Source organism: Equus caballus, chromosome 8 (assembly GCF_041296265.1).
Source record: "Equus caballus isolate H_3958 breed thoroughbred chromosome 8, TB-T2T, whole genome shotgun sequence".
NCBI classification, from domain to species: Eukaryota; Metazoa; Chordata; class Mammalia; order Perissodactyla; family Equidae; genus Equus; species Equus caballus.
In genome coordinates this window covers 6,150,406-6,167,783 of record NC_091691.1, presented here as the reverse complement: position 1 = coordinate 6,167,783, position 17,378 = coordinate 6,150,406, and the positions used below count along the sequence as shown (strand labels likewise).

Sequence of the window (17,378 nt, the reverse complement as noted above, 5' to 3'; positions counted from 1 at the left end):
ATAAAGCATATCACCCTTTAGCTTTTTTTCTTATAGTGCTCTTGAAAATTTTGATTTAGTGTCTAGCCATATGGTAAAAATAAGACTGTTATCCAACAGACTGATATTGATGTCTGACCATCAATATCAACCATCTAGAGCAGACATAAACCTGGACAAGGGCCAACAGAGTGATCCTAACAGAATTAGCCATCAGGAAACCCCAACTCCTCTCAAAGGGCCAAGAAGCAATGACTTCTCTTCTTGACACAGAGCCTGGCTAGTATGACCTTATGCACAGTGTGGTTGTCTGGTGCAATACTGTATTCTACTTAAGTTACAATAAAAAAAATGGGAAGATGAGAAGCAGAAACTGAGGACAGAATAATATGTGTGGTGAGGGGAAATGGTGAGAATCAGCCCACTGGGGGTCTGGAAAGGCTAGTCAGGTATAGAAAAGAGCCATAATGGGTGGAAACCCTAGAAAGATGAACCCAGGCACATGGGGCCACTTAGTATAAGTTCAAATGATGCAAAATCATCAGAGCATCATGTATTTGTAGAGTTGAAGTTGACATTAATTTATTGAACACCCACATTTTTGTATGTGCCAAACATGGTGCTGGTATTATGTGCAAAATGAATATGCAAAGCAGGAACTCAATCTAGTGGAGGATACAGATGATAAAAGGAAATTGTTCTGATAAGGGGAATATGATTTGTGACAAAAATACATGGGGACCTAGGAGATGAGAGTCCTTTCCTAAGGATGGGAGAAGTGGCATTTAGAGAGGCTGATGCCAGAGAATGCATCACTGAGGCCAGAAACCAAAGAACCATGAAGAAGAATAGCACAGAAGTTCTGGCTAACTAAACAGAAAGTTCACAAGGAGTTGGTACTAGGAGTTGCCTCTGGAGCAGCACTGTGCAATAGAACTTTCCGCAATGATGGAATTGTTCTATATCCGTCCTGTCCAATATGGCAACCACTAGCCATATATTGATAGCACTTGAAATATGTTTAGGCAAATGAGAAACTGAATTTTTAATTTGAATTAATTTAAATTTAAATAGCCATATGTGGCTAATGGCATCCATATTGTGTCAAAATCACCAACTATCATCGTGAATTTGTTGTCTTTGCAGTTCTATCAGTTTTTGCCTCATGTATCTTCAAGCTCTGTGATTTAGGTCATGCATATTCAGAATTGTTGTATACGGTGCAGCTTGAGTGGGTGGAACATGGTGGCTGCAAGACATGGGAGGGATGAAAAGACATCTATTTTCACCCTATATCCTTTTTACTGTGTGCATGGATTTCCTATGCAAAGATGAACAAATACCACAATAAAAGAAAACAAAAATCAACAAACTGTAAATTAGATTCATCAATACTGCTTGCTGGTACAACTTACTCAAGAGAATGAACTGACTGATGATACTAATAAGCAAGAATCATAAAGGAAAATCAAATCTGTGTTTGTGTATTCTAACAATAGAGTAAGTAATGTACTTCAATAATTTCCATCAGAAACAGTCATAATGAAGTTAATATTTAGTTATCTAAAGTTTCCCTAATATTTAATCCTTCATTTTATGAAGATTCTATATAAGTGAAGGGTTTCTGTGCATTGAATCCAATGTACCAATATTTTTGAAAAATTATCAATGAAATGATACTCCTTTTGTTCATTATGAACACAAAGATGTTAAAATTAAACAGATAACTTATCTGAGCAATAATTTTTTAAAGGAAGTAAAGTTCTTCTCCCTCATTTCCTTATGCTGAGATAGCACAGCAGAAAAGAAGTCAGGAAGGCATTTCACTGATGTGAATCAGGTAAATGATTGGAAAATGTGACCAGATAGAACTGGGAGGCAGCAGTAAAGAGCAAACGGAGCAGACACAAGTCCCATGATTTCTGGTCCCAGGGCACCACTCACGCTGTTCTAACTTACCAAACCCCATGAGAATAAAAGAACCTATCAGCATGATGATGGTCTGGAGGGTGTCTGTGTAAATAACCGAGGCCAAGCCGCCTGTGAAGAGAAAGAAAAGAACCAGGACATTTTATCCATGTGTGCTCATCCATTTGCTTTCACCTCTGGTTATCTTCCACCCAAACCCTAGAAACGACTCAGCTGAAAACATATCAAAAGCTGATTGGACCACAAGCTCCTCTGGGCATCCTTATCTCCTCAGTCATTATGTCTCTCATTGATCCTCCTGTCTCCCTTGCCTTGCCTTGACTCAAAGTTTCTATGAATTATTGTGGAGTTCCATCTTTGTGTAAGTTTTTGAGTATTAAATAAGGGAAAAGGCAAAGTTTTAATATTGTGAAAATTTCCTTCAACAATCCCTCAATTCACTTCACTTAGCCCAATCTTCTTGCTTTCAAAAAATTGAGCAAAGCCATTTTTGCTCGAGTGTTGGAACCTAGATATCGGTTTCATTAGATGAATACCAGCTAGAGTTTTTGACTTGTGTTTTGCTGCAATTTTTGACAAAAAACAACTTCTCTTTCAACTCTAGACTCATTAGACTCTTAGTCAATAAGATATTTCTTTTGTGACAGTGTCTTGGGGAGACAAGACTGATCCTGAAAACAGAAGATTCATGCCCTCCTCTCTCACTTACTCTGAAACACATGCTCGGTGTTTGAAAATGGCTCCAGAACTGTCTTGATTGTTCCAGCTGTTATTTTCTTTATTTTTCCAACTGAGCTGGTATAGTTTAATTTTTCACAATTAATTTTTCATAAGTTAGTACGCATGAGATACTATATCAATGTACGTGGTTTATGAAAGCCTGCTTGAACTATTACCACATACCCTTTCCCCAAAACCAACTCACTGCTCCAGTTCTTCTTTCCTGATTCTGCCATAGCCCACTACCATGCCCTGGCATCATGTATTTATTTGGTGTATTCTCATGTCTGAGCTGCTCTTTCATCTTGACCTTCCATGTATATGATATGCTGGATTCCAAATGCCAATCTGGGTGCTGAACACATAGCTGAGCCAAACCACCATTTTCCTATTCCATCCACCATATTGTTATCCTCAATCAAGGTGCTTACACCTAATTCTGGAGATTCTTCACTTTAGTTGTATTTCTGGGCCTGTGCGTGACTCTCATAGTGGCAATAAAAGGCTACCCTTACCTTGGTGGTGACAGGGCTAACTCGGAAGTTGCTAACTGCAGATTGGGGTGAGATCAGCAGAAGATAGCATGACTGAGCTAGACATGCAATGGACTCACCAGTGATTGTGTAAATAGCAGTGACAACCAAGAGGATGAAGATGGCCAGATAAAGGTCCAGTCCCAAGGCCAATTTGATGAATATGGCTCCAGAAAACATGTCTGACTAAAAAGGGAACAGTCAGGATGGAAAAGAAACATGTACTTCAGGCCTCTATTTTCTCTGCTCCAATGTTAACCCCTCCCCAACTTCTTTTCCTGGTAATCCTCCACTCATCCTTCAAGATTCCACTTAGATGTCCTCACAGCAATATCTTCCATAGAGCCTCAAACAGCAATTTCACTCTCTCTTCTATATCGTGATGGTGGTTAGTTCATTGCTGAGTTGAGGCAGCATGCCTGAGACCTTTTCCTGTACCAAGAGGCTTAAAGAGGCTGAGTAATTGCTTATAGGAACACTCTTGGCTATGGTGGAGCATTTTTTCCATGTATTCTTAAAATCAATATTCTTGTTTGCTGATGAAGATTTTCACAATTACTTGTTCATTTTAATTTTCCTACAATTATATACACATGCATATATGTATGTGTGCATGTATGTGTGTGCATATATGTATATATTTCCTAGTTCTGTTTGCTCAAGGAGCTAAGAAACAAAGACAACTCGATGAACACACTTATCACCCAGATTTTGGTCTCTAAAATCCCCCCCCCCCCCACCGCCAAAATAGATGATTCCAGGGCAAGAGCAGGGTTGGTACAACATGAGTCTGGAACATTTCGTTATGCTAGAGTTTAAGGAATCGCTCAAGAAAATGATGACGGCATGTCACATTCTTTACATAGGAAACAGTTTGAGGAGTTTCTGCCAGCCCAATCTGGTGTAATATGAGCATCAATATGATTACATACAATAACCATTTGTAAACCAGTGATAAATATGAATTTATGAGTCCATGTCAGTAATAGATAAATAGATAGATAGGTAGATAGGTAGGTAGATAGAGAAGGAAAGGCTCTTGCCTTTAGAAACATGCTGAATGCTGACTGGTAACTATGGAGGGAGTGTTGAGTTGGAAAGTCATTATTTGGCAGCCATTATAGTAAGGATTGGATCAGGTAAGAATCATCTATGAATGCTAAGTATAGTGGTAAATTTTAAAGAGGAATAGGATATTTGCATGGTTTGAAGTATTTCATCACAGACTGCTTATTAGTTCCAGGGGGGAATAAACACATAATTATACAGTGGAGAAATTTGGGAAAACTTTGACCAGGTGGTCAAAATCAACATCACCACTGAGGAACAGATGGACATTGAATGTCTCCAGATAGGATATCTTGAGTAGGACACAGTATCACTTACATAGTATCCCAGCCAAGAATGCAAAACCTGAATCCAACCATCAGGAAATATTAGACAAATCCAAAATTAAGATTTCTATATTAAGAATGATGGAGGAGGACCTCTATTCTTCAAAAATATCAGTGTCATCAAAGATAAAAAAAGGCTATGGGTTTGTTCCAGAATAAAGGAAGCTAAGGACACTTGACAACTAAATGTAATACCAGACCCGAGACTGCATTCTCTACTGGAAAAGTGAAGATGCTAAAAAGAACATTACTATGTCAATGGAAAAAATTGGAATTTAAATAGTAGACAATAAAACTATTGTATCAATGTTACATTTAGTGAAGTTGATGATTTTACTGTGGTTTTGAAAGAGACTATTCCTCTTTCTAAGAATAGGAATATAAAGGGAGTGCTAGAATTGGAAAACCATCATTTTGCAACTGTCATAGTAAAGATTGGGTGAGGTAAAAATCATTGAATAGAACCGCCAATGATTCTAGAATCATCAATGAATGTTAAATCTAGGGGAAATTTATATGGAATTATTTGGGGATAAAGGGCATTGATATATGTAACAATCTCAAATCATTTAAAAATGTGAGAGAGAGAAAGGGAGAGAGGGGGAGAAGAAGAAGGAAGAGGAGGAGAAAGAAAAAAGAAGAGAGGAGGAGAGGAGAGAGAAGGGGGAAGACAGGAGAGGGGAGAAGAAGGAAGAACAAAGAACAGAGGTTATTATAGTAGAATTTCTTCTTACCCTTGGGATAGGGAAAGATTTCTTACACAAAAGGCATCAACCAAAAAGAAAAGATTGCTAAAGTTGATTACATCAAAATTAGGAACTTCTGTTTACCCTAAGACAAGCCACGTATTTGGAGAAGATATAACCCACTAAGGGCCAACACTCTTACAAAAGAATAAGAAAGAGACAAGACAACTCGATTTAAAAATGAACATGAAACTGAATAGGCGTTTCTAAAGAATATAGCCAAATGGTCAATAAACACCTGAGCTTCTTGTAACGATGCTCCATCTCATTGGAAATAGAAGGAAACGCAAATTAAAGCTGTGATGAGACATCAACACAAGCTTATAGAATGCCTAAAATTTGAAAGTATGCAGACAACACAAATGTTGACAGGTAGATTAAGCAATATGACCTTTAATGCTGCTGGTGAGAATGTAAATTTAAATGCTTTGAAAACATGTTTTGGGTTATCCACTAATGTCAAATAGATGTTTACCATATGACCAAGCAATTAGACTCCTGGAGCACACAGAAATGCATGTTCAAGGGCACTAAGAGACACACACCAAATGTTCACAGCAGCACTATTCATAATAGCTAAAAAGTAGAAACCACGTTTGTTCATCAACAGTAGAATAAATAAAGTTGGTATACTCATACAATGCAATACTTTCTAACAATGAAAATGAGTAACTTCATCAAAAATATGAATGAATCTTACAAATATAATGTTGATCAAAAAGAGGCCAGAAACAAAAGAATACATACTGCTTGGTCACAATTATGTAAAATTCAAGAGGCAAAACTAAATTGAAGTGTTAGAAATTAGGGTGGTAGCTGTTTTTAAGGGAAGGAGGGAGTAGTGTTTATAATGAATCATCAGAGGGACTTCTTGATTATATGGGCATTAATTTTGTGATAAGCGATTGACCTATTCATTTATGTTTTGGGCACTTTTATGTTGCATATACTACTACCCACACAAAAATAAAGATTCCATACTGATGGATAGGAAAACTGGGCTGTGTGCTGGCTTTGACACTAATTCATGGTGTAAGCTCAGATAAATAATTTCTCCTCACTGGGTTCCAACTTGATCAGCTGTAAAAAGAAGTGTTTGGGCCAAATCAATTTTAGGATCCCTTTGTATAGTTATGTAGAGTTAGAATTCTAATATTGACAAAGGATGATGGACTAGGTGAATTTCTACCAGCTGCTGCCTAGGACCCTGGCTTTCAACCCTACGCTGAGGTCCAAGACTTGTGAAGAAAGAAAGCATCTACAGGTCCAATCATGGGAGGACAACACAACCACATCAACACTTACAACATGCTTTAGTCCACACAACAGTTTTGACTTAACGTTTCAAAATGCCATGTCAGTTCTAACTCTGGGTCTTTGCACCTGTAGTTTCCACATCTAGATTGTCCCTCCATCCAAACCCTCCGTCCGACTGAGCCTGTGTCCAAGAACTCTGGCTGTAGACTCTTCAGTGGGGAGTGAGGTACTTCCTGCTAAATTTTCCCCAGCATTGAGTCTGCACTACATTGCTGAGCTCTTCATTGATTACTATAGTTTCATATGTCATCCCTGCTATCCAGTTATGAAGTCCTTGGAAGCCAGATCTCATCCCCAGAGGATCAGTTATTGGACTGATCATACAGAGGAATGGTGAGTGAGTGAACAGAAAGTGAGCAATATCTACACAAGATTGCTCTTTCATGACTGTCAGCAGAGAGAGAACAATAAAAAAAAAATAGAGCAGTAGGTAGACAGAGTAAAGCAATGGTTATTGTTATGAAGGAAGATACTTGATCACGTTTGGGGGTAGTAGAAAGCAAGAAGTAACAGATGATGGTGGGGAGTAATTATGAAGCAAGTAGCCAGAGACATTGAGAAGAGATGGGATCAAGAGTAGGACAGGTTGAGTGGTTGACCTTTGATGAAAAGGAAGACTCTTCATCCTCAGAGCTGGGGGAAGAAGGAAAAAATGAGGCAAAAGTAGATTTTTTTGGGTGGGTGGAGGGATGTGTGGTTCATGGCTAGATTTTCTGTATAAAGTAGGAGGTGAGGTTTTCTGATAAGAGGCAGAGGTCCAGGAGGTAAAGAAGTTGTGGATAGTTTAGAATAGTCACCAAGACGACAAGGGTAAAAATTATAAGAAACAGGCGAAAGGATTGTTGGTTGGGGTTTAGAGCCTGGCAGAGGGCTCTCAAATCTACCTAGCTCTGCCTGAACACTTGTACCCCCAAAGTGTGCTCCCAGCTGCCCTGACCTTACTTGAACACAAACTTGTAGTAGTCCCACTTGAATCTGCCCCTTCAACTCTGATCCTCCCAGGCTCCACATAAAAAAACAAACAAACAAACAAACAAAACAACCCACAAAAATTGTCTGAAAAATAGCCTATAAGCATGTTAGAAACACAGAAGTAAAATCCCCAGGTGTAGCACAGAGTAAGTTGGAAGCTGGATTCAACCAAGGTTGGAGTTTTGCAAAGGGAGTTCAGTGAAAGGGGAGATAGACAAAGAATGGCGTCTATGTGCTGAAGGATAATCATGGAATCTAAGGGAAAGGAAAGCATGAGTGAGGTGAGGAAGAGGGATAAGGTGGCAGGATTCAGAATCAGAAGAATTAGAGGTAGATTTCTTTGTAGAACTGGAGTTTGGAAATGGTGTCGCCGGAGATGATTGCTTTTTCCCCCTAAGATTTGAAATAAAACCTATTGTTTTGTCATCTCACCAGACATTCGTGTTAGTGAAAAGCCTGTTCTTGATTATCTGAGCCTAGAAACTAACTCTGAGTTACAAACACAAAGTACTGTCTGCAACTTTGTTGTCGCTGGGTTTTCAAGGAATGCAACAACCGTGTAAATTGTAAGAAGATTGTACTTTTTACAAAATTGGATATTAACAAAAAAATTGTTGCCATTTCAGAAAAGATATCACCTACTGTGATGCCACTTACTCTATTTGAGTTGCCATAAAACATATCTGTGTCTGTCTGCATTTATAGTTGTCAGATTCATACTGATCCTCATGGAGGGGGAAGGTAAGTATTTAACCACAGTATTAGGACTTGTGTATTAATGCCTAATCATTTACTTGTTAAAACACACATTATCATATTATGAATTCCTTGACTTTTGTTTCTCTTATATCGTACAATTAAAGCATTAAATTGATGGTTTTGAAATTATATGTAAGTAGGTTATATTGCCAATGATTTTTTATTGTGGTAAAATATGTACAAATAAAATTTGCCATTTTAATGTGTACAATTCAATGGAATTAATTACATTTACAATGACTATAAAATATTTCTCATTAAAAAGAGGCACTGTATGATCCAGGATTTTCTTTTGCTATTAAAGGACATTATTAGGACAACAGTCAATATCCGAACAAGGTCTGTAAATTACATAATAGTTTGTATCAAAGTTAATTTCCTGATTTTAAAATTTGCAGTGTGGTTTTCGATGTCTTTAAGGCACACAGACTGAAACATTTAGGGGTAAATGTATGTCATGTCTGCAATGATTCTCAATACAATCACATGACACTTAACAATGGGGATATGTTCTGAGAAATGCATTGTTAGGTGATTTCGTCCTCGTGCGAATATCGTAAAGTGTACTTACACAAACCTAGATGGTGAAGCCTACTACACACCTAGGCTATTGGTACTAATCTTATGAGACCACCGTCATATGTGGTCCATCTTTGACCAAAACGTCATTATTTGGTGCATGTCTGTATGTGTATTATCAGAGGTTGAGAACCAGTGAACAAGGTGAATTTTCTCAAACCTGGGGCAGGGGAGGTCTGTGAAAGCTGTTCTGTCCAACTCCTCATAATGATCTATTTAATAAGTAACCAGGACAGAATCTGTTATCAGAGTGTAGTAGTACACAAAAGGTCGTGCCCAAGATTAATTATTACAGATCTTCCTTGACTTACGATGGCGTTACATCATGATAAACCCATCATAAGTTGAAAATACTGTAAGTTGAAAATGCATTCAATATACCTAACCTACCAAACATCATAGTTTAGCCTAGCCTACCATAAACGTGCTCAGAACACTTACTTTAGCCTACTGTTGGGCAAAATATCTAACACAATGTTTATTTTATAATTAAGTGTTGAATATCTCAGGTGATTTATTGAACAGTGTATTGAAAGTGAACAACAGAATGGTTGTATGGGTACAGAATAATTGTAAGTGTATTGGTAGTTTGCCCTCGCAATCATGTGACTGACTGGGAGCTGTGGTTCGCTGCCACTGCCCAGCATCACAAGAAATTATCCCACTGTGTATTGCTAGTTCAGGAAAAGGTCAAAATTCAAAATTCAAAGTATAATTTCTACTGAATGCATATCACTTTTGCACCATCGTAAACTTTAAAAATCTTAAGTTGAATCATTGTAAGTTGGAGACCGTCTGTATTATCACTTAAATCATAACTTTGTAGGTAAAAATGGACTCCTACCTCTGTATGTTTCCAGCTGACCTCACACCCTGCACAGTCACACACATGCTCTGGGTCCTCCATTCAGCTCTCCAACATTCCATCCCCTCCCCACTACCAGGAACCTTCCACTCCTGGAGGCTCCATCCCTAGGGGGCCCTTTGGCCACTATCATTCTCCTCCTGTTCCCTGTTTATGCTCTTTAGGACCATAGATCTCTAGATGTCAGAGCCAGAAGAGAACTAAAAGATCACGGAGTCCTGCCCACTTATGGAACATGCACGTGCTAAGCCCCGGACACCTGCAGGCTACACCTGCCCTCCTCCTCCCGCCCCCGGCAATGGGGAGAATCTCCAATAATTCCACTCAGCTGGGACCACCTCATTTCCTGCGTGTCGATAGCATGTCTCCCGTACTTGTCCACACACTCTATTAAAGTCTGCATTTTAATATATATATTTGCATATGTTGTCATAAAATGTTAAATGTTTTTATTTTTAAAATTCTTATATCTTTAACCATATGGTGAACATCTAGCACATTGGAATCTTTATTACCACCAGCACGGAGCTCAACAAAATACACTGAGTGCTGGGAAATGCTCACGTTGCGTTAGGAAGGCTCATGTCATCTAATCTAAGCAGCTGGTTTACTTCCAGCAACAACTCAGCTCAACAGAAGAGCAATAATGAGGGTTAATTTTCTCTCATGAACTGCCTGGGCCATAAACTTGTGGGAGATTATTTCATTAGTCACCAATACGTGAGGAGTAAGTGAGTCCCTCTTTCTTTGTTTTCTACACATGCTGCTGAATCTTCAAATCCGTTTCTTCTTTTCTCAATGATTAGCTCCAAGGAATTTAACTTTTAAAAGGCTTTAGAATTCTTTTAACACTTACCTGCAACATCTGTTTTATAGGAGTGGTCTTAGATGAAATAAAGACAAGTCAGTATAATCATACAAAGCACTTTCCTCCTGTCTCACATGTCAGAAAATCAAGCTGAAAATGAAGATATAACCCTAGACTGGTGGTTACTGTGCAGTGGAAAGGCAGGAGACTAGAGAATTCTCGATTTTCTACTACAAATAGCTGTGTTACTTGAGTGAGACATTTTGTTCTTTCTGTACATCCATTTTTTTCATTTCTTTAATGAAAGTGTAGGTTTATACTCTTGAACCCCTTATGACTTGTAATTCTTCTACTCTAGAGATGCATGGTCTCTGATGCTCCTTTTTTCCATAAAAACTCGGTAGAGACAGCCCAGGTAGTTCAAGACATCCATATGGCTTGACACATAAAGACTGTCAATATCTACACACCCAGTTCTCTGCTCTTAGCGCTCTAGCCCCATCCAAGCAATCTCATGAAGCTAAAATGCCAGGAGCACTGAACTCACTGAGATTCTCAAGACGACAATGATGAAGAGGGAGAGGACAGAGAGGTAGATCTGGAGCCGCTCCCCACCAAACCGCTTCTTCAGATACTCCGGCATGGTCATCACCTGCAGAGACAGACGGCAACAGGGATCCACTTTCAGAGCCCAGCACATTCAGATTATTCAACATTTACTAAGCACCTGTGGGCAGGTGACTGTACGTGGCACCTTGGAAACACAGAGATGAGAAAGGCACAGTCTCTTGGGAGAGCAGAAAGGTTGGAATGAACACAGGTGTTGGAATCAGAATTTTTGGGATTTGTTCACAGAGTCAACATCTACTAGAAGTGTGACCTTTGGCAAAGGGCAATCTCTCCGAACCTCCATTTTTCTCATCTGTGAAATGGGGTTTAATATGAAGGTAGATGTAAAACGCCTACAACAACACTAAATGCATGGCAAACACTCAGCAAATAATTGTTATTATTTTCACCAATAATATTGCAGTCTAGTAAAAAAATATTACTTGTAAATAATGAACCACAGTTGTGGTTACATAATAAGTTGATAATCAAATAAATTGCAAATATGCGTTTGGGTATGTATTTATAGGATTATCTTTATTAAAAGGAAGAACGTGGCACTAATTCCCTACTTACAGAAAAATAGGAGGTCAACTATGTGATATGTAGCATAAAAAGTGCAGCTTTCTGGTTTCTTCCTAGCAGATGGAGTTCATGATTTAATCTCCGCCCGTATAAAAGAATGTTAAATAATTATTCATATGATATTATCAAAAACAAGAAGAGGAACTCTTGGTGGCTCAGAAACTGTGTGGAACCCCCTCAAAGATGGAAGCCACATCCAAGAACACATGCATAAGTTCTGTGTCGAGGTGCTTGCACTAAGTACAGCATCCTTCAACAGAGCTTGTTTAAGCCTAGAACTAGACGGGACCCAGGACGAGCAAAGGAGAATTATATGGCGACCTGCAGAGGTACTAGCCAGAAGGCTGGGCCTGTGAGCACCCTCATCCCAGGAGTTCTCCCAAGATATAGCACCCCATGGTCAGAGCGCCAGCAGCAGAAGGAATAAATGTAGGAGCTAGGCTCAGAGAGGCAGAACAGTCGGTTGACAACCAGTCAGTTGGCAGCACCCAGGTTGAAGAGGGGCCGCCATAGCTGTGGTGTATCCTACCCCTACTTAAAAAATGAAACCACTTTACAAATGTCGGAATGGCCAAGAGTAGAATGAAGGAGAATACGATGTGTTGGTGAGGATGTGGGAAAATGGGAACCCTCACAATAGTGACCTGCAGGAGGACAGCTGATTGCAGCCATTTTCAAGAGCAATCTGGCTGCACTTTGTGTATTTCTGTAAATGTAAGCCCAGAAATTCTGCGACAAATGCTGTTACCCAGGTTTCAGGATTGGGCAGAAAGAATGAGTAAATAAATGAATGCCTGACAGGTGTGTTGAGAACATCTGCAGATACTTACCTCTGCCTTGATGTATATGGGGACAAAGAACCACCCTAGAGCCAGTAACAGCAGTGAGGCCTAGGAGAAACCGAGAAAAGAGTATAAAGTGAAACAGGCTTGGCTTGTGGGCCTTATCACCTCATGACATCTGAGTCTGAAAATAAAATATGTTTGCTTGAATTCTGTCCCACTCAACCAATTAGGATGCTGAGACAGCTGTGGATTCCTGTCTTGTTTCCATGATTCAGAGGCCACGGTTTCCTGGGGCTTAGATGTGACAAAAGATGTGTGGTGAAAAATGGACAGAAGAGATCTGAGCCCAGCTGGACCACTGGAAGGTCACACAGTCTTTGCCAAAAGGAATTATCCCTGAACGGCAGGAATTGTATACAGAGTGACAAAGCGATAAACAAGAAATTTGGAGATAGAAGACTACTCTCAGTGCCCCCCAAGTCTTGCCACATATGATAATGATAATCATATAATCTTGCATTGATATGCAATGTTTACAAAGAGACTTCACATATATCATCTGTGCTGCTGTCACGGGTGAGGCAGACATGATAAGCATAGTGATTCTTATCTTATGGAGGGGGAACTTGAACCTCATAGAGATTAAGGAAGCCCAAGTTCACAGGTGAAAAGAGGAGCAGCCTGGCTCTCGGCAGCCTGGTAATCACACCCACTAGGGCCAAAGGGCATTTTGTCCGTGGTTCCAGAGGCTGGTTCCATTCTGGAGTCCATGACACTATCAATGCAAAACTAAGGCCATAGGGCATATCCGGGGGCTGGGTCCATTCTGGAGTCCCTGATATATTAAAGTAAAACTAGGGGCAAAATCTTCAACAAAGAAGAGTTGCAGGCATTTGTAATGACTCAGGTCACATTCTGAGTCCATCCGGGGATGGTCTGCCTACATTTTCACTAGGATACAATTGTCTTCCATACAAGCATCTCCCTCTGACTGATATGCATATACATGGACATGGGAACACGAGAAAGGATAAGAGAAAAGAAGAGAAAAAACTCAGGCAAGTCAAGAAATATTTATGGCACGTTCACCACCTGTTCAGCCAAGTGCTAGATGGTGGGGCAGTGTGAGTGACACGAGAGGACATCATACCTGTCTTTAAAGAATTTAGAGTCTAATTAAGGGGACATAGCTTCTACTGGTGAAATGGCAATAAAACAATTAGGAACCCATTCACAAAGTCTTGTAGATTCTACTTACTATCTCTAAACCAGTCACTCCTTATTCTGCTGTCACTTCCTTGATCAGGCTCCTCTTGGTCAGTTTCTATCCTTCTATCTGGCATCAGCACCAGGAAGCCCCCTTGACACATGCCGAGCCCCACTCGTCATCTAGGCTGGATGTCTCTCCTGTGAGATCTCGCGACGATCCATGCATGTTTCTCTCTGTACTTTCTACTTGGTAGTGAATACATATCTGTCTCTCCCCCTGGGATGTAAGCTTTTCAAAAGAAGAGACCATTGCTTTTACATCTTTTTATTCCCTGCACCTAATTCAGAGCTGGACGCACAGTGTAATAACTCAAGGAGGAGAGATACAAGTGAGAGCTAAAATAATCAAGGATGTCAAATGAAAGTGGAGATTGAATTGTACGGAAATGAACTTCCTGATGGGAAAACTGCTTGAGCAAAATCTCAGAGGTGGGTAATAATGTGACTGGATTGGCCCAGACAGACTGCGGCCACAGGGAAGGCCCTGAAGTTCAAACAAGGAGTGGGTTAGGAGAGGGAAAAATAGAAATTGAACCAAAGAGGAGTTATCCTATACAGACTCCCAGAAAAAGGTACCTGGATATAAGTTTGATTTAAAGAAAAAAGCCTATGATGTTACTTACATTCCATTCAAATGCTGCAGTGGCGATTCCTGAAGCTGCTCCTGTCCCAGCCAGCCCCACAATTTGGCCACTGCCGATGTTACTGGCGAAGAGAGAGGCGCCCATCTGGAATCCAAGAAGACAGACTAGGATCAGAGTTAAAAGACCCAAATCAGACTTCTTGAAAACAGATAAATGTTGGGATTTTCTGTCACTACTCCTTAGGGCATGTACCAGCAAACTACAGCCTATGGGCGGAATCCAGCCAGTTGCCAGTGTTTGTATGGTTGGTAAGCTAACGTCTTTTATATTTTTGAATGGTTAAAAAAAATCTTAAGAAGAACAATATTTTGTGAAATGTGAAATGATGTGAAATTCAAATTTCAGTGTCTATAAATAGTTTTATTGGCGCACGGCCATTCTTGTTGGTTTTACGTATTGACCGTGGCTGCTTCTATGCTACAACGGCAGAGTTGTGTGGTTGCAACAAACTTTATGGCCCATAAACTCTAAAATACTTATAGTCTGGCACTTTATAGAAAAGCTTGCTCATTCCTGGCTTAGAAGAACGTTAATCTACCTATTTGAATGCTCTGGGTTGAACCTGTCCTTGGCCAAGAACTTCCAGACCCTCTGTTGGCCCCTTCAACCAGCCTCAAGGATCCCAAAGTTGGGTAGAAGGGAGCTCCTCTTCATCCTTCTGGCCCTGAGGAGCCTCTTCTCAGCCACCTCCCTCTCGATCACATTGTCTACTGTTCTTAAGTCAAAGATCAAGCGAGATCCCTTGAGCGGGCATGGATGAGCACTAGTCCTCACAGAACAGCACTGGGGTGTGAAACCCCTGCAGTGCCTCTTCTTCTTTTCCCACCTTTTCAGCCCTCTGTAAAATCACCTTTCCTATCCAGGTGTTTGGGGCCAGGGGATGGGATTGATTTCATTTGTGGCTATAGGATTGATTGAGCCTTGCATGTTTCACAAAAACAGTCCTAAGAAGGCAATGTTGGGTTGGACATTCCAAGTGAAAATCCATTATGAGCTTGCAGTTGGTCTGCTTCAATCACCTTAGCCAGGTCATTTCCTGATCTCTACTTTCCTTCCTACTATTTAGTCAGAAAATCTGTGAAGGAACCATGTACTGAGCACCCACTGTATACCCAACCCACTGCTGACACTATGGGTTCAGAGAAGAAGTTCTATGCGGCAATATGACTCTGGTCAAGGAGGCCAGGCATTAAAGCCCAGCAAGAAAGACACCAACTGGGCAAGAATCAAAGAGTCATCAGCATTCACATCACCACAAGGAACACATATCCGCTATCATAACTGCATAGAGCAGAGGACTAGACATTCAGGTGGGAGTGCAGATGAAGCAGGGCTTGAGTTGAGTTTTGAAGGAGGAGAGCAGAGAGGAGAAGGCTCATCCAGATAAGAGGAGCAGCACTAGCTTTGGATTGGGAGCAAGGAAGGAATGTGCTGGGGGATCTTAAGGAGCCAAGGCAGAAGATTCTTGATGAGGACCGAGGAAAAAGAACATGAAGCAGAGCTGGACTGTGTTTCCTTAAGTGCCACACTACACGTGCTTTTATAGTCAGTGACACACTATAATTTATTGAAACTACAGGGCAGAGACCTGAGGTCAGGGATTTAGGAAAAGAGACACCAGCAGGTAAGTTAACCAATGCACATCAAAAATTCTCAGCATTCCCAATGTTTTCTTTCTTTATTCTTAAACACACACACCCATGAAATTTATCTTCAGGAAACTCTGACCCACTCACCGTCCACCAGACCATTTCTCGCCCAGCCAGGAAGAAGCCTCCAATAGTGTTCCGGTTGGTCCTCAGCATCGCCTGAGCAGAAGAGAAGACATATGAGGGTCAAGCCCCAGCAGATGCACCCAAGATGCTCCAGAGGCTCTGCCAGGTGCTGAGGGAAGTGACCTCATCCAGCAGCCCTACAGGGCAAAACGTTTTCCTGGAAATGGTGATATAGCATCAATTTCTAAAGGACTTCAAAAATCATAGTTTCATAGAAGCACAGGGATTTTAAGAAATAATATTCCTCAACCTCTGTCTTAGTTTCTCTTTATTTTCATTTATGAAAACAATGTGACGAATCATTAATGTTGTTTTTAGAAGAAAATTTGAAGCCTCACACCCATTACTAAAAAGAGTGAATGTAAATGAATTAAGTATCCAATTCAACTAAATTAGAAAGTGAACAAATGACAAAGGAAAATAAAAGAGGTAAGATAATAAAAATAACACCTTTATTCATTATGCCCGGTGCTGGTGATCCCGAACTGTTTAAGTCTGAAGTTCCCACTGCTCGCTCTGTTCAAATGATGGAGTTGTTAGGAGAATAAATTAACTCAGTATAAGCTTTGTTTATGTCACACAAAAGAAAATGATTCTGTGAAAGGGACAATGAAATCTGTGACAGCTGTTAATGCTCTCTCAGCTTTGTCACACCACATCTTTCCCTCCCTCAGATGTTTTATTCCCAAGTCATGTGCCCACCCTAAACACCCCATTGGTCTCCTACATACCCACAGCCCAACAGCCATCACCACCACGAAATAGATGACAATGACAGAGATGTCAGCAGGGTTTTGGATGAGCTGTGACATCGCAGGTGGCTCTGGGGTTCCAGTCATGGTGCTGGGGCTTAACGTGCTGGCCATGGCTACAGGAGGTGCCTGCTTCAGCCCTGGGATGGCCCTTTCATTATATAAGTTCTGGGTTAATGATCAGCCTTGAGGAGGTGGGGCACGCTATCAGAACCAGCTCTTGGGCATGGTGATCTTTAAACCTCTTCTCTGAAGCTCTGAGACCCCGGACCTCTAGCAGTCAGTGTTGACCTAAGTGAAGTGTGAGAGTGAGGGGTGAGAGACAAGAAATGGGATGAGAATTGGAGGTGGAAAGTGG

At 40.5% G+C, this 17,378-nt stretch overlaps 1 protein-coding gene across 1 annotated transcript in view; it reads right to left on the bottom strand.

Annotated features, from left to right (window-relative positions):
• The window catches only part of SLC5A4 (solute carrier family 5 member 4), a 33,205-nt gene extending 16,961 nt beyond the window's left edge, over nucleotides 1-16,244 (bottom strand). Inside the window, exons 1-6 of the mRNA XM_070275270.1 lie at nucleotides 16,230-16,244; nucleotides 14,473-14,577; nucleotides 12,626-12,685; nucleotides 11,145-11,253; nucleotides 3,242-3,343; nucleotides 1,939-2,019 (exon numbers count right to left, since the gene is read on the bottom strand). Of these exons, the coding sequence (XP_070131371.1) occupies nucleotides 1,939-2,019; nucleotides 3,242-3,343; nucleotides 11,145-11,253; nucleotides 12,626-12,685; nucleotides 14,473-14,577; nucleotides 16,230-16,244 (472 nt within the window). The remainder of the gene's footprint in view (nucleotides 1-1,938; nucleotides 2,020-3,241; nucleotides 3,344-11,144; nucleotides 11,254-12,625; nucleotides 12,686-14,472; nucleotides 14,578-16,229) is intronic.
• Between the last annotated feature and the right edge of the window lie 1,134 nt (nucleotides 16,245-17,378).